Source organism: Alexandromys fortis, unplaced genomic scaffold (assembly GCF_014885135.2).
Source record: "Alexandromys fortis isolate MF-2015 unplaced genomic scaffold, M_Fortis_MF-2015_v1.1 scaffold_63, whole genome shotgun sequence".
In the NCBI taxonomy this organism is placed as follows: domain Eukaryota; kingdom Metazoa; phylum Chordata; class Mammalia; order Rodentia; family Cricetidae; genus Alexandromys; species Alexandromys fortis.
In genome coordinates, this window is record NW_026067953.1 from 8,725,917 (window position 1) to 8,746,222 (window position 20,306).

Here is a 20,306-nt window from a genome sequence, read left to right on the forward strand (position 1 = left end):
AGATATGAAGCAAGGTGACATTCTTTACTGGGGAGGATGTGAGAAGTGGTCGGTGGCAGGAGTCAGGCTGGAAGGCCATGGGGGTCTCGGTGGGGCTGGACAAGAGATTCCTGGGCCAGCAATGGGAACAGGAGAGCCAGTCTGAGAAGCCAAGGCACGTAGCCCTCTCCCTCACCTTGCTGGCTTCTCATAAGAGTACAGTGTGCCCCATAGTCGTCTTGGGACACAGCAGTCTAGAGGGAAACACAAAAGGGTGTGGACGGAAGGTCAGACAGGGTTTCAAATCCGTGTGCTACTTGCTGTGTGACCTGGAGGCAGGCTCGTTTTCTCTGTGCCTCAATTCTCCCATGTACAGTGGTAGGAGAGCATTCCTGTCTCAAGAGCCTGTGAGATGCTTTGCTGGTTCATTCTAGAGCAGTGTCCTTCAAAGGCTCGTGTGTTATAGGCTTGTCCCCAGTGCAGTAGTGGTGTGGCTGGAGGAAGGGATTGGATTTGTTCTCACCCTTGGATTTTGATCCATTGACTGGTTCAGAATTGGATGGTGTGACAGGCAGCTTTAATTGCCAGCTTGGCACAGCCTGGACTCACGTAGGAAGAGAATCTCAATGAGACTGCCTAAATCAGGCTGACCTCTGGGCATGTCTGTGGGTCTTGTCTTCTTTAAGTCAAATTTATGTGTTAAGACCCAGTCCACTGTGGGTGGCACCATTCCCTAGGCAAGAGCCCCTGAACTGTAGGAGAGCAGTGAAGTCAAGATGAGCACAAGCAAGCACAATAGGTGTCCATTTCTCTCTGCTCTTAACCATGGCTGTGAAGTGACCAGACATCTCAGGCTTCCCCGTGGTGGTGGGCTAGAACCCTGGGGGTATAAGCTGGAGTGAACCGTTGCCTTTGTCAGAATATTTTTATCATAGCAACAGAAATGAAATGCGGGCTGGTGGCTCCATGGGGAAGCGGTGGAAATATAGGACCCGAGTTGCAGTTGGCAGGAATGGGTCCTTGGCCCTTGTCTTAGTGAGGGTTTCTATTGCTGTGGCAAAACCTCTATGACTGAAAAACAAGTTGGGGAGGAAAGGGTTGATTTGGCTTACACTTCTAGATCATAGTCCATCATTGGAGGAAGTCAGGACAGGAGCTTTAACAGGGCAGGAACCCGGAGGCAGGAGCTGATGCAGAAGCCATGGAGGAGAGCTGCTTACTGGCTTGCTCCTCACAGCTTGCTCAACCTGCTTTCTTATAGAACCATGACCACCAGCCCAGGAGAGGCACCACCCACAATGGGCTGGGTCCTCTGCTATTAATCACTAATTGGAAAATGCCTTACAGATGGATCTCAAGGAGACATTTCCTCAACTGAGGCTCCTTCCTCTCTGATGACTACCTTGTGTCAAATTGACACACAAAGCAGCCAGCACAGCTCTTTTCTCTTTCTTTCATTGCTTCCTGGCTACTGTAAGGCAAGCAACCTTCTAATCCATGTGTTTCCACCACCATGTTATCGTGCTGCACCGCAGGCCTGTAACATGGGGCTGTTGGCCATGGGTGAAGCCTCTGAAACTGTGGAACTGAGTAAACCCTTTCTCCTTTAATCCATTTCTCTCAAGCTTTAGTCCCCAAGGGCACCTGGCACAGACACAGAGGGGACTCGAGTCAATGCTTCACTATTTTCACTATACTGAGCCTCAGTCTCCTTGACCAGATGGGCTGGTGGAGATGTGGCAGCCATTCCAATCTGGTTTTCTCTGGGGCTTCAGGGACAACATGCTTAGCCCCTTTTTATCTAGCAGGTCAGCCTTGGTACCAAGCACTCCCTACCTTGCTGCTTGGGCACAGGCTGGAGACTGTGGAACTTAAGGACCCTGACCTTATAAGCTAGGGAACGACCTCCGGCTCTGTGGATCCCTCAGCAAAGCCAAGCTGTGGTGCAGAGAAGATGGCCAGGAGAGAGAAGTGGAGAGGAGACTTGGTTCAAATCAGGCTGGAGGCCTGGCCACCTTCGCCTTCCTTGCTTGCATTTTTGTTCTCCAGTCCCAACTCATCACACCCTTCTATACAATCTCTAAGTTGTGTAAGACACCTGATGCATTCATTTAGCAATTTTCATTCTGTACTTATTAAGGTGGGTGTTAATATTGCTGCCTTTTACAGATGAGCAAGCAGATAGTGGGAACTTCCCAGGATCCCACACAGCAGGTGAACAGAGCCAAGGGTCAGACCGCCACTAAGACCCCTCCATCCTGCAGAGCCTGGCTTCTTCTTGCCTCCTCACCCTGCCTTCAGCTCCATGACCTCCACACTGGTTTTGTGCCTTTGAATGTGTACAGATTCTTCCTGAACTTTGTGCCTGTTTCTTTTCTTGCAAAGTGGGGTCAGGACAGATCTTGGGGTTCATCGCTGCCTTTGTGGTTTAAGAAGCCCAGTTTGATATAGATCCAAGAACCCTCCCTCAGCCCTGATAAGGATGTGCACAGCCTATCTCACTTGACCTGTTTGCACAGCCCCCATGTTCCCCTCTCTCTTCCCAGCCCTAGGAAAGCAGCTTTGACCAGTCTACCTCTGGAGTCAGCAAGTCTGAGCTTTCCATGAGACCCTGGAATTCCCGGTCCATGTGGTCCCAAGATATTGTCCAAATGTGTTAGCAAGATGATGCACAGTAGTAAACACTGCCACATTCACGTTAAAATGAGGACCCGTCCATGTGACGTGATAACAGGAAGAAGGGTAGCCGAGATGAGGAACCAAAGCTGATGCGGTACAGTGCCACAGCAGGGTCACAGGTCTCCACTGTGCAGGACCAATCTCACAGAGTACCCTCCTGATACCTTCCATGGCAGCACAGGTGTGCCATTCCCATTCTGCCCGATGAAGAAACAGACACGATGGGTTCAGCGATGTGCCAGCCCTCGCTCTGTCCCAAACCTGGTGTCAGGGACTGGGCTGGTGGATCACTGAGTCATGTATTATTATGGATCCTTAAATGCTCAGAGGCCACATGTGCGTGACAAGGCCACACACCCACAGAGCTGCAGAGAGGGGTTGAGAGCAAGGCAGAAGAACTTGTTCTAGGAGCCCTGAAATTAGAGTCAGCAGTGTGACTGCTCACAGTGCCCAAGCTCCGAGTCTCGGGCTAGATGGGAAGCCAAGTGACTTTTGTGCTTTCAAAGCAAAGTAGAAAGCCCCACTTCCCCTCTGCTGGCTGCGTGAGGGGAATTCCCAGCAGAACCAACCACTGGGTTGAGTCATCTTGGTTGAGAGGAACATGCTTCCGTGGGATGTGGCTATAGGTTATGAACTAGAAGAGGTCCAGGTAGGGACTAGCTGAACCGCAACCCCCACCCCCACCCCGCTGAAACACAGCAAGCATCGCTGCTGTGTCTACCCTTCTGAGTTGCCATGCACCTTCAGGCTTTGCCTTCTTCAGGCTGCAAGCTTAGGGAGGGCATGACCAGATGCCAGGATGTACACAGGCTGTGTACAGCAGTTGCAGTAGCTTGATTGGAATCGTCTGCAGCTACGCACCCCATCCCAAGCAAGTCCATCTATTGCACCCCATCCCAAGCAAGCTCATCATCTATGCACCACATCCAAGCAAGTCCAGGTTTGTGTTTCCTTCCCTGGTCTCATCTGAGAAGAGCAACCTTTAATAAAGCGCAGGCATTTGAAGGCTTTGAAGACCAGCTTCAGTTGCCCACTGCTGGTCCATCCATAGTAACCAATCTGTAGTTCTCTACATCAGGGATATATGGACCCATTTCCCCATTGGACGGGGAGCTGGGTATGCCTCTTGGGAACTCTTGGGGGCCATACTTGGCAAATGACCTTCGTGACTGTTCAACTTTGTCCATTCACCTGGCAGTGGGGAAATGGCTCTAAAAAGAGGCCTTATGTTTGATTGGCTGTCCCCCTATAGCCATCTTTTCTAGGACCCCAGACACCAATTTGAAGACAATGATAAATTACATTGCCAAGGTATGCTCTTGGTTTTGAAGTGTGTATTTGCCTAAAATTATTCATTAGATACCTACAAAGTGCCTACAAAGGCACTGAGACACAGTGATCAGTGTCTCCTCGTCCCCAAGAAGTCATCATAGGAATGCTTTCAGGAGACTTTCCCAGCATGACATGAAAGCTGGCCTGTGAAGTTTAAGGCGGCCATAAGTTGGGGCCCCAAGGACTCACCTAGGCAATAGCCGGAAGTGAATGCAAGCCACAGGGCATGGGAATGATGGCTTGAACCTGCCAAATCGTGTTTGCCTTTTACAAGAAGACTACACGGGGGCTGGAGTGTGCAGCAGAGCGTTTGCCTAGCAAGGGCCTGGGTTCTATCCCCACACCAAAAGACGAAAAAAGTATCCCGCAAGATGAGCAGGCTTTAGCTATTGCCGTTTTGAGAAGGGATGGTAACAAGTGGTCAGGGCAGGACATGCTGAGTTGGAGATATCCAACCTGAAGTCGTGGCAAATCCAGTAAATGACAGAGAAACCCCTTGACCCTCCAGATCCACCTCTTTCCAGTTCCGCTATTCTGTCCTTCTTTTCACCCATCCCCTTGTTTATAAGTGACCATTTGGTACATGGTCACAACAAGGGCTTCCCAGATCAGATGAGGGATTTGAGAGCCCCTACAATTTCACAGGCTGCTGACAGAAGCAGGCACACAAGGTTTCCAGGTAACATCCAGGGCCATCCATGCAGGAACCCCCAGGTCAGACAGTAAGTACCTTCAGCCTGCTTCACCTGGAAGTGGTTAGAGCAGGACTCACTGAGAACAAGATAGCTAACCTGAGATCCAAAGGATGAAAAGGAATCCCTGAAGCCTGTGTGGTGTCCTGGGTCTACTGGATAATATTGGGACATCCCAAGAGAAATGATCAGGGCTCGTAGATCCTGTACTCCCTCTAACTTCTAGCCCTATTCATGAGTCTGCAGGAACCCTAGACCTCTGTGGCTGTGGGAGTGATGTCACGAGGCTGAAGCCGGCCTTTGAGGTGGGAGGCAAGAGAGCGGAAGGAGCATGGCTCTGCAGAATCAGCAGAGCCTACGGACTGCCCGGCCCTGCCGTGCACCTGCTTTGTTGATTGTGAAAAGACAGACACAGCAAGGTCTAAGTGTGCACGTGTCTGTACACAAGTGCTGTGGGTGTGTGGGGGAGGTGAGGTATTGCTGGTGAGAGCCTGCACCTTGTGGATGGTGAAGGTGCTGTCATGGGACAGATCCAGAGGAAAGCTGCCTGACCTTGGACAAGCAGTTTCACTTCGGGTAAAGTAATTCAGAGGTAAATGTCCCAGTGTGTTTCTTCCTCCTTATCTCACAGCAGGGGGCAGTTCCAGAGCTCAAGGTCATGAGTTCTAAGGACACCCCCCCCAGGAGGGCTGCTGAGTTAGGGAGGGTGCTGCAGGCACCCAGAGTTGCGTGGTGCCTATAGCAGTCCCATATACGTCTCTGTCTGGTCCTCCCCTGAGAAAGAGGAACCTGTGTGTGACTTCAGCTAAACCAGCCAAAACAGGAAGTGCATGAGCCAGGTCCTGCACAGGGTTTCTGAGGCCCCGATGGGATGTGGTCAGGGTCAGTTTAGGAGCCTGAGGTCTTATCCTCCTCCCCACGGCCCAAGAAGACTGCCTGACATCCTCGTGGAAGGGACTCTCAGAATAGGGTGCCCTGGCCTTGGCACAGCCAGTTAGGTACAGGTGACATGACATTAGCAAGGAGCAGTGTGCATTGATGTAAACACTGATAGCTGTCACCCAGGGACAGGGCTGGCCTCATCTCCCATGAACGCGTCATGTCTGCTGTGGCTCACATTAGCCAGATCTGTACATTAAAGTTGTTAGAAGAGCGAGCAGAACTGCTGAGAGAGAGAGTGTGTGTGTGTGGGGGGGGTGCTTTCCCACGGTCAAGGCCTCATAGGGGCCACTGGTTGCTGGAGACACTGAGATCCGAGGCCCATGGCTCGCAATTAGATAGCCACCACCTCGCCGGGTGGTGGTGGCGCACGCCTTTAATCCCAGCACTTGGGAGGCAGAGGCAGGCAGATCTCTGTGAGTTTGAGACCAGCCTGGTCTACAAGAGCTAGTTCCAGGACAGGCTCCAAAAAAAAGAAAAAAGAAAAAAGAAACATTTCAGATAGCCACCACCTGCTACTGCAGTTACTGTCCCCATGCGCCTGATCTCTAACACACGCCGCCTTGGCTGGGGTGGGGGGCAGCAAAAGCACCTCCACTGTTTATACATTTCCTTCCTAAAAGCACTTGAAGAGTAAATGCCAAGTACCTTTCTGGCTGTCCCTGCAAAGATGGTGTCCCCTGGATCAGTACTGACAACCACTGGTCACACTTGAGCGCTTGGAACGTGGCTGATGTGAACGTGAAATACACACGATGTTAAGAACTTGACAAGAGATAGTTAAGCCTTACGTATTGTGTGTGTGTGTGTGTGTGTGTGTGTGTGTGTGTGTAGGTGTGGGCACGTGTGTGTCAAAGTACCCATGTGGAGGTCAGAGAACAACTTGTTGCTTCTCTCTTTTCACCAGGTAGGTACCAGGGTCAAGCTCAGGTCACCAGTCTTAGAAGACTGTGCCCACCGAGCTGTCTCAACAGCCCTTAGGTAAAATGTCTATATTGGTGATGATGAGAAATGAAGATGCTTAGTGGGATCGGGACTTGTCCTTGGCTTTTGGGAACCTGTTCCCCATGCTGGGTTGCCTTGCCCAGCCCTGATGTGGGGAGGAGCTTGGTCCTGCCTCAGCTTGGTGTACAAAGCTTTGTTGACGCCATGGGAGAACTGCCCCTTTCTGAAGGGAGATGGAGAAGTGGATGGGGGGGGTATGTGGGAGGCAGGGGGAGAGAATTATAAGAGAGGAGGGAGGGAAAACTGTGGTCAGCATGTAAAATAAATGAAAATTTTAATTAATAATATATTATATAGTGGGTCATGGTTGTATATGCCTGGATTCTCAGCAATGGGGAGACCAAGGCTAAGAGTTTGAGGCTAGCCTGGGCTACGCAAGTGAGACCCAGATCAGCTTGAGCTTTTGCAATTTGACAGTGTCACAAAAATAAATTTTTATAAAATGATGTAAATTTTCACTTGCGTCTCCGACTATCTATGTGGCACTGTGGACTCAGTCTGTGGCTTTTCACGTGGCCTCAGGTCATAATGTTGGACCGTCCAGAGGCTGAGGAGATGAGGTGCCGGAGAGATAGATGCCTTCTGCTGGGCAGGTGTGTTTCAGTAGACGCTGGCCAGCTGCAGCAGGAAGCCCTAGCCCCACTCTGAACAATAGTTCCCTGTATTCAGGCATAAATCAGTAGGGAAGACCATGTCTGGGCTTTGGAGCTAGCCAATCCCAAGTTCCTAGCCTGGTGACCCAGGGTCAGTTAGTCAGCCTTAAGTTTCAGTTCCCCAACACGGAGACCATTTAAATGGTCCTTTAGAAGATTTTTTTAAAAATGAAAGCATGGGGGCTGGAGAAATGGCTCAGAGGTTAAGAGTACTGACTGCTCTTCCAGAGGTCCTGAGTTCAATTCCCAGCAACCACATGGTGGCTCACAGCCATCTGTAATGAGACCTGGCGCCCCCTCTGGCATGCAGGCACACATAGAAGGAATGCTGCACACATAATAAATAAATAAATCTTTAAAAAAATAAAAAAATTAAAATGGAATCATATAGAATCAACCACAAGAGACCATTGGTCCCACACTCATGGAGTCGACCAACTTCAGATAAAAATTCTTTGAAAAACCTGTGTGTTCTGAACCGTACACACAAACTGTTTGCTTGCCACTATTGCCCAGATGATATAACTTGACAGTTACAAAGCATTTGTATTCGTTATTAAAAGTGACCTAGTGATGACTTAAAATACACAGTTGGGGTATGCATAAGTTATATGCAAATACAATATTTTAAGTGAGAGCCTTGGGCCACAAGCATCCTGGATCCCATCCCACTGTGACACCAAAGAGTGACTTTAGATGGCAAATGCAGTCCATTGAAGGGTCAGATATCAGGATATTTTGTTTCAGTATGAATATCCTGGGGCGTCTGAAGCTTGAGGAAGGCCCTGAGGTCCATCTTCCCTTTAGCAGCCTGACCTCACTTACCTGGTCCATGGGTGGAAATGGCCTGGCTGGGGGTCGGTCTGAGGGGATACAGTGGTCTCAGCAGGGGTTGGGCCTCGAGTCTTGTCTGCCAGGCTCTGCTCGATGGCCATCTGGAGCAGCTCCTCCTCACTCAGGCTGCTGTACAAACTGTATTCCTCCTGTCCAATGGCACGCTGGCTACCCCGAGTGGTGATCTCGGTCGCCATCCTGGCCACTTCTCCTCCACCTTCTAGAAGAGAGACTCAGCAGTAGCAGGCACACAGCAGGTGACAAATCCTGTGAGGAAACCAAAATCACCCCAGTCAGTCAATGAGCGTGCCACAAGACAGCCATGTTTACCCACAGGGAAGGCTATGCAATCGCCTATCTTTTAACATGCATGTATGTGTCTGCTTGTGAGTATGTACACCTTAGTGTGGATGCACATGGAGACCAGAAGAAGGTGTCAGAGCTCCCGCAGCTAGAGTTGCAGGTAGCTGTGCACCATGTGATATGGGTGTTAGCAACCAGACTGGATCCTCTCCATGAATAGCAAGTGTGCTTAGCCGCTGAACATCCCTCCAGCTCACACTTTTAAAAAACTTCATTCATTTGGACATGGACTCTGTCTGAACATCAAGCCATCTACACAGCCATCCGTTCACTCATCGGGTCACCAATCCATCTAGCCTCCAAGGCATCATCCCGTTGTTCATCCTCTCACACATCTGTCTACCCACCTCCAGCTGTGCACACCCAGCTTCCCATCCATTCTCCCATGTGTCCTCTTCCCTGCCCACGTGTCCAAACATCCAAGTATCCTCCCCATCCATCCATCTTCCTACCCATTGACCAGCACGTGCCCTCAACCACTCCTGCCTCAACTCTTTCACTCATTATTATTTGCCAGCCCATTGGACCTTCCAACAATCCATCCATCCATCCAACCTTCCACCCATCGCACCACCACCCACGCTTCCATCTATTCATGCCCTCAGCCACATAGCCCCCCTCCTCCTACCCATTCCCTTTTACACCTGTGTATGTTGGTACCCACTGCATTTCCCTTCCAGGAACCCAATCTGTACAGGTATGATTGTATACATCGACTAAGAGATTAGTCCTTGTGCAACTACTCTGGGTCAGGCACTCTTCTGGGGACACAAAGACCTCAGCATCCTGACTCCTGCCTTGTGAGCCCACACAGTGTCATGTGCATTCCTCCCATCCAGTCCCAGCTGCGTCCCACACTGGCACATCGAGCCTGCTCTTCGCTGTGGGAGGGCTGAGAATGAAGGGGATGAGTCAGACGTGGGCTCACGCTTGGGATGGCATGATCCGGTTAAGACCGGCCATCACAACAGTTCGTTGCAGGGCCTCTTCTAAAAGATACAAATGCCTGGAAGAGAACAGAGCAGGCAGAGCCATGCTCTTTCAGTGAATGAAATCAAACCAGCCCAACCTGTGATATTTACTGGCTTGCAACAGTGTGGCCACAGGTCAATGGTTCTCAGCCCTGGCTGAGCATTCAAGTCACATGAGGTCTTTAAAAAAAAAAAATGCCCCGCCAAGTGCCAGCATTCTAGTTCAGCAAATATGTGCCCCCTCCCTCAGAGACAGATGTCCTTCTCCTTCCCCTTGGATATTGGGCCCAAGCCCTTGAGAATTGCTCTCCCAAGTGGAAGCAGGCACACCAGGCACATGAGAGAGCTCTTCTGACATGTCCAGTGGAGAGAATTTCCCATGAGACCTGCTTCTTTACAACCTGGGCCCCTAAGAGAATACACCAGGCTCCTGAGGGTAGGCAAACTCCACCCATCAGGGTCCCTGCCCAGTTGATGAAAACCCTCCTCCACCAGTGGGAGGCCGACATCCACTCCTAAGCTGCTCTATCCTCAAGTGAGTAGGAACCTCCATGCCGCAGCCCCCACCCCAGCCTACAGCTCAGTCCTTTCTCATCTTTTCTAAGGACTGCTTTGCTATGTGTTCTTGTGGCTCCAATTAGTACCAGGTCCAACCCTTCTCAGAGAAGCCATCCTACAGCCCAAACACCAAGAGGCATTCACTTCATTAATGTTGAAGGGTTCGAATTCAAATCTAAAGCAACACATCTGCCCTCGCCCTACACAGTTTCAAATGAAAATGGGGGAAAAAGTCAATGCCAAGGAGTGTATGCCAAGGCCACCACAGAGAATTAGGGTCATCAGCGATAGTGTAGGGTCATTGCCTCCCCAGCACCAGGAGGAGTGGAAAATAGCAAAGCCACTTTGGAAAGTCAATGGTGTTTGCTGAAGCTGACCACACAAATGGCCTAGCGATCCTCTTCCAGCTACATCCCAAAGAACTAGGAACACATATATAGGTAAGTAAGGTCTAGAATATTCCAGGCAACATCACTCATCTAAACCTAACTGAAACAGATCCGCAATGCCCACCAAAATAAATGACCTAACTAACATAGGAACCAGACAGGTTGTGGAGAGCGTGTACCCAAGAAAACACAGCCTTACACAAGAATGACGCAAAACAACACTGAGTCATATATACATGGTTCACATGTATATACATGATCACACTTATATCAAGTTCTATAACAGGCTAAACTACCTACAGTGATGGAACCCAGAGGCTTAGTTCTTTTGAGAAGCTGTTGTCTGCATGCAGGGACCACAGTGCAGACAGATTCCTTGAGTATCCGCTGCTAAGTATTTTCATGGCACAGTGAGTACCTGTAAGGGTTCCTGGAACCCTTTACATGGGACTTGTGCACACATATTTCTACATGAGCATGCTACATTGCTGGGACCTACAACTCAAAAACACAGAAAATACCAATTAGAAAGTACCACGTCTGAGCCCTACCTCAATCCCCAGCACTCAGAGTCCTGGAGTGTGGTCTGGGTATCAGCCTGTCAGTTTGAAGATGAGCCCAGGCAGGTGGGAACCACTGATGTGGGATTCCCCTCTGTATGCTGTGAATATGTTTTATTAGCATTGGTTAATAAAGAAATTGTTTCAGCTAATGGCTTAGCAGAGTAAAGCCAGGCAGGAAATTTGAACAGAGATAGAGAGAAAGAAGACGGAGTCAGGGAGACGCCATGCAGCTGCTGAAGGAGAAAGAGCTGCTTCTGGCAACTTTCCAGTAAGCCACATTCTCGTGGTGATACGCAGATGAATAGAAATGGGTTAATTTAAGACATAAGAGCTAACTACAAAGAGGCTTAAGCTATTGGTCAAACAGTGTTGTAATCAATATAGTTTCTGTGTGATTAATTGGGTCTGGGAAGCTGGGAAATGAACCCAACAAGTAGTCTACAAGCCACTGGCCAGAAAACAGACAGGAGATGGGCCAATACATGGAAGGGACCCATGCATACATACACACATGCACCTAGCATGCACACACACAATGAGGCCCCTTGAAGCAGTTCTTTGGTTTAATCCCTGTAGCAGTCCTGGCTTGCTCTGTGGATCCCCAGAAAACAAGAAATTTTTCCCAACAATTCTGGACTCTTCTAAGCACAACTGGTTGAGGCTTCAGACTTAAGGCATAAATGTACCAAGGATAGTGAGGACACTGTCCCTGTCCCATGCAGAGGTCTTTCTGGTACCATTGCCCTGTGCCTCCCTCTCTAGCCTTTTAAGTCACTCCCATGCTGGTGTCCCTGCCCTGGGCTCCAGATTCACCCACCATCCACTCTGACACACTGCGCTCACCGCCCCCAGCTCCACTCTCCTGGGAAGGAAGCTCCTGCCCCAGCTTACCCCTTGCTCTTTACCCCTTCACTCTCTTCCTCTGTACACCCTAACCTTCCATACCTGAGTGGTACCTCTCCCGACATCCCCGAGGCTCCCTCCTACCCCAGCATCTCCTCTTGTTGTGACATGCCTCCCCTTCTCTCTGCTCCTCAAACTCCTCCTCAATATTTAAGGCTCCGCAGCAACTGTCCTCCCAGAATTCTATCCTGATTCCGAAAGGATTCGTGGGCTATGGTCAGTGAGAACTTGGCAGTGGCTGATTGGGGGTTCTGGCAGAGCAGGCCACAGTGTGCCTCCCTGGCCACCTGGTCTCCCATTCCCTCAAATAACAGACCCCAAACCTTCCAGAAGTCTGTCCTGGGCTGGATGCTGTGCACACAGCCTTGCCTTGCAAACCTTCCAGAAGTCTGTCCTGGGCTGGATGCTGTGCACAAAGCCTTGCCTTGCAGTAGCCCTCCCGTCTCCAAGCTTCTGACTTGACTTCTCGCTCCTACTCCAGAACTCCAAGGAGAGCGGCTGTAAGTGGCTGTAAGTAAGGTAGAGCCCTGCAGTCCCCTCTGTCCCCAGTGATGCCAGTGATGCATACACACACACATGCGCTCTCTCTCGCTCTCTCTCTCTCTCTTACACACACACACACACACACATGTGCTCTCTCTCTCTCTCACACACACACACACACACACACAGTTAACTGGCGCTTGATACCCCGCGTCATTCACGTCATTTCACAGATGAAGCAGTTAGGGTTCAGAGTGGAAAGGGTATGCCTTGGGGAAACTGGGGTTGAAACCTTGGTCCTCCAACCTCAGACCAAATGCTCCTCCTGGAAATTCCAGACTGACAATCAGATCAACAAGCCCACATGTGTGTTCTGAGCAGGTGGACCATCTCCCGGCCCAGGCCTAGGTCCTGGGGGAAGGCCAGAGTGCCAAGACCCACTGGGATGCCAGCTAGGATAGGAACAGTCATTTCCCAGGGAGAGTGGACCCATGGGTCCTCACTGGCCAAGCCCAGGACATGCACCAGTGGTCCAAAGCTGGTCAGCCCACATGCAGGCTTGACCCAGGAGAGCTAGGCCTCGCTCAGGTCCCTCCTGCCCTCTGAGGTGCCCTGCATGTTGAGTCCCAGGGTCCCCTCCCAGGTGGCCTCTGTGTGGTGGTGGGGGCGGCTGTCTGAAGGGTCGAATCAGCAGCCTGCGGTGCCTTTTCGGCTGGGCCTCAGTTTCCAGTCTGTGAATTGGGCCAATGTGGAGCCCAGCTGGACTGTGATGAGGACGGAGACAGCACTGAATAATGGGCCTTCTCTCCCGCTTGTCCTTGAGCCTCCTGTGTGTGACCGTGTGTGGTGCTGGGGTTCGCAGTGGGAGGAGATCATGCTCTGGGCATCCTCTGAAGAAACGACCGAGTGAGCATGACTGGAAGGCAGCCATCCTCTTGCCCACATCCTCTCTGGCCGGGGATCTGGGGTCAGGTATGAGGGGAGGAGTGCTGTGTTCATGGAAGAGCTGAAGAGGCTTCTTCTCAGCAGCCCTCTAGACAGCTGACTGTCTGGACAGCTTGCAATGGATGTACCAGCCTATAGCATCCATAAAACTGTTTCACATTCCCGCCCAAACTCCAGAACCTAACCAAAGGTCAGGCATACAGTTGGGTATTTAATAAGTGCAGGAGAATAAACAGTAGAACCAGAATAAGGTTAAATTCCCTGGACTGCCCGCTGATTGCTTGATTGGGGATCCCTTGCCACATGGTCTAGCCTTGCCCTGCCATCTGCTGGCCATGTTAGGAATTGCAGCCTACCCACCCGCAGGCCTCATCCTGCCTTGGCCTGTACTTGTGTTTGCAGGATGCATGATATTATTGCAAATGTGGAGAACATCATCTGACAGACATCTATGGCCTGGAAAATCTGAATATGATTTTCGTCTCCCTGGAGGCAACCTCCACCTGTTCCTTCCTTTCAGGACCTGCCCTGGCTGGCAGTTTTCAGAAGGGCCATCTGACGGTTTTCCCTTCTTCCTGGCTCTCCCCCATTTAAAAAGAGGAAGGGCCAAGGGAAAGGAGCCCCAAGCCTGCCTTCTTCTCTTGTGAAAAGGGAGGCTGTCAGCTCCTAAGCTGAGCATGTGTCATGGTGAGATCTCATCAGAGCTGGGGCAGGGGGACTTCATGTCCACCCTCATCTAACCTGCTACAGGGCTGGTGTCCACTCCTCCCAATCCCCCAGCCCTTCTACCCTCTAGTTGCTCTAGACCTTGGGGGACCACCTGCCTAGCCCCCCTTTTCCTCTCAGTCCCAGCTGCGTTCTGTACAAGGTGACCATCTGCACAGGACAACGGGGACTCTGAGGGGGTTCTCGAGTTACATAAGGGTGCAAGGCACATGGCAAGCACCATGTGTGGCTTTCATTTTGGGGTCACATATCCACTGGAGCCTCAGTGTGGGAGGGAGGGCTGTTGCACTGTGTTCCTGAGCAAGGCCATGGCTGGGAGCCAGGTGTCACCTCAGAGCTGTCCTGCCAGCTAAAGAGAAGGCTCCCTTGCCACCGTGTGGCCCCTTGTGTCTGTTGCTGATTGAACCACATCGCGAGTCCATAGCAGGGGTGTTGTTTTTCTGGCTGACAATGGGGAAACTGAGAAACACGCAGAGAGGCAGTGACAACAACAGGACTAGAAGGCTGCATCTGACTTTACATCAGACCCAGACTTCTGATTCACATAGCTAAGGGCAGGCGTGTGTGTGTGTGTGTGTGTGTGTGTGTCCACATGTGTGGGTACAGGTGAGGTGAATGTGTGTGTTTGTACGCAAGCCTGAGGGTGACATTTGTTGTCTCTATTTAACTTGTTGAAACAGGGTCTCTCGATGAACTCAGAGCTCGTTGCCTTGCCCCAGGGATCCCATCTCTGCCTCCTATGTGCTGAGATCACAGGCAGCTGCCGCCCCAACTCCAGTCCTTATGGTTGTGTAGCAAGCGTTTTTCTCACTAAGTCATCTCCCCAGCACCCCTTCTGATGCCTTTCAAGGCTTTAGGAGAGACTGGGGGTAAGAATAAAGACTTTGTATTTTTAAAAGCTTGCCTATAAGTGTATACTGTATGTGTGTATATAATAAACTCTAAGTCACAAATATGTTTGTAGTTGAATCATATAATCCTTCATGTAATATATATTATATTATATACATATACGTATGTATATATGTAAGTCATCTTTCTGAATCTGTGCATTCTGCATCTATGAATTCAACTAAGTGAAGTTTAAAATATCCAGAAAAAAATGTTTTAGTAATGGTGAGCACCTGTAGACATTATTCCTTGAACATGTATAGATATTATTCCTGTCATTATTCCCTAAGCAATACAGAGTAACAACTACCTACACAGGGGGCTCTGGGTAATCCAGTGATGGCTCCTATGAGGACAAGAGAATGTGCACACGCTCTATGTGGATATTATACATCTTCCCTACAGATCTTAAGCATCTCGAATTTTGCTATCTACAGATTCTAGGAGCCCATCCCGGAAGATACCTAAGAATAACTCTGTATATGACATTGATACATACATAGTATCTGTTAATTTATTGTGAGAGTTTTAGGGACCCCGATGTTCCAAGACCCCTAGCCTCAGGTGATTGTGAAAACAGTGTGCTTGGGCTAGCCTGAGAATGAGGAGGAGGTGGGGAGTTAGAGGTTGTTTCCTGGCCTCTCCCACTCCCTATATACAGCCTTATTCTCTGCAATGTTTCTCCCACTCTCTAACCACCTCATTCTCCAGCAGAGGCTCATGGGAGACTGGAGACCTGCTCTCCTTGCCTGCTCCTCATGCTCTGAAATCTAAACAGTAAAAACCACACTTGTGGCTGTGGACGGTGAATTGTGCTCAACCACGGTCCTGAGCAGAATCCTTTAACCTCAGTACCTGTGCTGGTAAGTTTATGACTCTCAGTTGAGGAATTGCCTCCATCAGATCGGACTGTAGGCATTTAATTGATGGAGGAAAACCTAGCCCACTTTGGGTGGTGCCACCCCTGGACAAGGGGATTTGGACTGTATAGGAAAGCAGGCTGAGGAAGTCAGGGCAGAGCAAGCCAGTCAACAGTGTTCCTCAGTTCCTGCTGTTGGGTTCCTGCCCTGGGCTTCTGCCCTAACTTCCTTAGATGCTGGACTTCGGTGTGGAAGCCTAAGCCAAACAAACCCTCCCAACAGCACAGCAACAGAGATGCAAACCAGAACAGCCCTGGGGAGTGTCCCCTTCCTACTGTACAGAGAGGGAGACTGAGGCCCAGAACGTGAGTGGCCAAGGGCACATCTAGCTGCCGGTTTCTTCATCAGCCCCCTCCTTGGCCCTGAATGCTGAGGGCAATGGTGAGGACACCTACAGTGACTCTTCACCTCACCCTTCTGGATCTTTGTCGCTGCCCTAGCTAAGGTTAGACCCAGGTCAAGGCCCCAGGGTGGGCCTTTGGCAAGCACAGTAGCAGTTTTTCTGTTGCTGAGGTAAACTGGAACTGCAAACTGGAAGTAGGGCTAGGAACTCTCAAAGCCCACCCCCGAGGTGTACTTCCTCCAGTCCAGCTGCACTTCCCCATAGCCTGGCCCACTGCAAATGAGGTCACCAACCAGGGACCAAGTCTCCAAATTCATAAACCTATGTGGGGCATTTATCATTCAAACCACCACAGACAGGGACAGGGCTAAGGGCCTCTGGTGTCAGGGCCTTTTTATAGACCTCTATTGCCATAACATAACAGCTGTTTGGTCATCTTTAACAGAAGAGCAGGGATCACTTGTAAGAGACCCTCCAGTTCCAGCCTGTTGACCATCCCTCATAGTGACCCTCACCTGAGATGTCAAGTCAATCCCCTTGCACCCACGCTCTGTACATGACTCACTGGTTGGCCAAGCTGGCTTTGGGTGGAGTCGTGCTTTGGTCTGCTGTTGGAGGCCTATCTGGACCGAGCAGACATTTGTTGGTGTCTCTCCAGGAAAAGCACAGGGAACAGGCCTCACAGCTTCTAAGCACAGCTGACTCAGCTGCTAGTCTCAGATTTTTGGTCACAGCCAAGTTTGTGACTTTGGGGTATCAAGGCTTTGGGGATTCTGAGGCTTGCTCAGTGTTTGTGTCGAGGAGAGGGTGCTATGATCAAAGGTTTGGGGGTGCAGTCAACATCACCATACAGCTCTCTTCTTCCTATGTGTAGAGGGGAAACTGAGGCCCAGAGAGGTCACCCAATGGGAGCTGATCTTGTCTAAAGTTGACTCTGCCCTCACTCCACTACCTGATCAGAGGCTTATTGTGCAGAAAGAGGAAACTGAGGCTCTATCTGGAGTAGAGCAACCTGCCTTCCCTTTGCTTGTCCATTGCCTTGTGAGTTTCTCTCAAGCCATCTGGAATCCTAAAAAGACATTTTAATTATTTATTCCAGGTCTGGGGTCCACTGATTAAAACCACCTCATATAAAACAGCAAGAAAGTGGGTGAGAGCGAAGGGTGTGGGTGGGGGAACAGAAAGAAAAAATACTTTTCTAAGTTTTGTAGCAAATACTGTGTTCTAAGGAATTAGCTCAAGGCCACCTGAGGCGTTGTCTGAGAGCAACAACTAACAGGACTCCAGGGAGCCTGCGTTCCCTCTTACTCCCCCAGCCCCTAAGCTGTTGCCGCTGCGGGGCCAGGAGGTCACCTTTGTTTTAGACAGGGTGGAGGGCCCCTTCCCTGCCCCCAGGCCCTGCAGGGATTGGCGGGTGTCCCAGGCTCTGTCCTCCCTCTGCATCCAGACACATCAGTACGGCTCAGTCCACAGGGCTGACCCAGTTTCTGCCCTGTCTCTAGAAATACCAAGCCCTGCCATCTGCCAGCAGCCTGAAGCGACGGTGACGGGTGGTAAGGTTGGCTACTCCTCCCGCTTCAGGCCTCCAGCACCTCTGCGACTCTGAAGAGGAAGGCCAGGGGACAGACTGGAGACAGTTCTGTGTCTCCTTCAGGAAGACCCTAAGATCTAGTCTGTGAGCAACACCTGGTACCTGATGATACCATGAAGATGCCATGGGTCCACAGAGGTGCCAGGCTGAGAGCTGCGGGAGCTGCGGCTGAGGGCATGTGTGCCTGAGTCCTGAAGCCTAAGTTTGATTCCTGGTTCCGGCACCTCATGGCCGCCCAGCCTCAGACACGACCTCTGACAGTCCCCTCAGAGCCTCAGTTTCCAAATTTTGTAAAGGAGAGTTAATGATCATTTCACACTCACTGTGGCTTTGAGGGGTCAGGGAAATAATTCACTCATATTAAGTCTTTGAGGAATACCAGCTAACATGGACTGCATTGTTCTCCATTATTAGCTCCTTCCAGGCCCCGTCCAAGGGAAGAAGACAACACTCCCAATTACTGCCTTGAGGCTCCCAACGTTGGTAACTAGTACATACCAGGTGTGGCCTACTTGTGCCCCAAGGGACCAGAAATACGAGACGGTTCCTTCTGGTGGGTCTGTGCCCATGTTTTGAACGAGAATGGGATAACAACAACTATGGCTAAGGTCAGGCTGTGGCTGGGGGCTGGTCTGGTAACCTGCCTAAGCCCTTCTGAAATCCCTCAAACCTTGCCTCACAGGACTCCTTGCAAGACAGTTTTCCTGCCCCAAGCAGGGCTTTATCACAGCTCTCCTGTCCTTTGATGTAAGCAACCTGTTCATGTCAGCCCATATCCCTGGCTTCACAAGATATAGCCTGAGATAAAACCTCACCTGCCTCCCCTCTGCTCATACGCTTTTCAAGTATGTTCCCTCTCTCCTCGGTCCTGGAATGAGCGCTCCTTCCTCCAGCCTCCACAGGGGCTTCACTTCTCCCTCCCAGCCCAGGGAGTCTCTCCCTCAGCAGCCCCATCCTTCCCAAGTCCCATCTCCCTTTGTTCCAGCCGTTCCCAGAGACCCCTTGCTCACAGTGATGACATTCTATCTGTCCTTCCCAAGACCACTGCCTCCTCACATATGGCGTGTGTGCATGCGCATGCATGTATGCATGATATTTCTGCATCCCTGCATCCCATAGTTTGTTTTGTCCCATCTAGGAAAAACTCATTCCACACCCTCTCCTAACCTCCAGAAAGGGCATGCAGAATGCACGGCACCTGGGCTGTCACCAGCTTCACAGCCCTCTTCATGCAGCAGACCCTGCATCCCCTTGCAGGGACACAGCTCTCATTATCTCAGCCTAGAAGCACTTTCAGAAGCCACCTATCTAACACAGACATTACAGAGACCCTGTGGACCCACTGATAAATAGCATTGCTGCTCACTCCTCTCGCACGTCCATGTTTAGAAGCACCCAGCACTCTAAGCTGGAGTCCTCTGGAAGAATAGCTACTGTGCATGCAGAGTGCTGGTTCCCCATCACCAGACCCCAAGTCTCCAGTGTGTACAGAGCTGGAGATAAGGGGCAGAGGGAGAGGCATGGGCACAGTTTGGCTACAGGTCTCGGGGAGTCCTGAAGCTGCAGGTCCCAGCCCGCCCAGCGATTCTTTTGAAAGTGCCTGTGACCAAGCCGAAAGCATGCATTACCTGTGAGTCTCTGTGGCAGGGACACAGGTCTAGGAAACAAAGATTTTCTTGACTGTCTGAACTCAGAACATGCTCCCTGAGTTTGCCTCCTGTGTTGGCCCTGAGCTTCCAGCCGCTGGGCCAGGCCGTTCTGAAACACTTTCCTTTGAAGCAGGGAGTTTATTTCGGGCCCACCGCATGACCGTGATGGCAAGCCAAGCTATAAGATGTTATGACTCTCAGATTTCCCTTCCAAAGATTGCACTGAGGAAGCTGTGGTCCCGCCTTCCACTCCTCTGGGGGCACAGGAGACAGGCTCCCTCTTCAGAGAGCATCTCGGGCTTCGGTCCTCACGTGATGTCATCATTTGTGATCCTTGACATGGAGGCCATATATGGGTATGTTTCTAGAACTACCCAGCCTGGAGCTAGAGAGGAGGGAGATGCAGGAAGACAAGACAGAGAGGGAACACAAAGAGACACAGAATTGGAAAAGAGGATAAAAAGCCAGGGAGAGGGAAAGGATGTGTAAGGAGAGACCAAAGGGGGAGGCAGGAAGAAAAACTGGATGAGGGAGGGTACATAAAGGGTTCTACATAAGATCCTTGAGAAAAAATCAAAGCTCGGTGTTAGGCATGCAGCAGGTGGCCAAGACTAACATTTGGAAACACCAGCTACCCAGAATTGGATGCTGTGGGGTGGAGCCAAGGACACAGGGCAGAGCCCAAGCCAAGAGATCACAGTGAGCGCACAGCAACAGGCCACTCTGGACAGGGTCAGTCACAGAGGGACCTACTACCCCCAGGTCTGCGAAAGAGTATCTATCATTTCTGGAATAGGTATGCTAAGCAGGAGGCCGTTCCCTCTTCTGCTTTGGATTTCCTGTGTCCTTTGTCATGAACTTAGCAATAGGAGACAGAAGACATGACGCCTAGAGACGA

General features: G+C 50.7%; 1 protein-coding gene across 1 annotated transcript in view; it reads right to left on the minus strand.

The window, feature by feature from the left end:
* Positions 1-19,654, minus strand: part of Asb2 (ankyrin repeat and SOCS box containing 2) — a 39,471-nt gene extending 19,817 nt beyond the window's left edge. The window contains exons 1-2 of the mRNA XM_050151559.1: positions 19,388-19,654; positions 8,105-8,380 (exon numbers count right to left, since the gene is read on the minus strand). Of these exons, the coding sequence (XP_050007516.1) occupies positions 8,105-8,310 (206 nt within the window). The 5' untranslated portion in view covers positions 8,311-8,380; positions 19,388-19,654. The remainder of the gene's footprint in view (positions 1-8,104; positions 8,381-19,387) is intronic.
* Between the last annotated feature and the right edge of the window lie 652 nt (positions 19,655-20,306).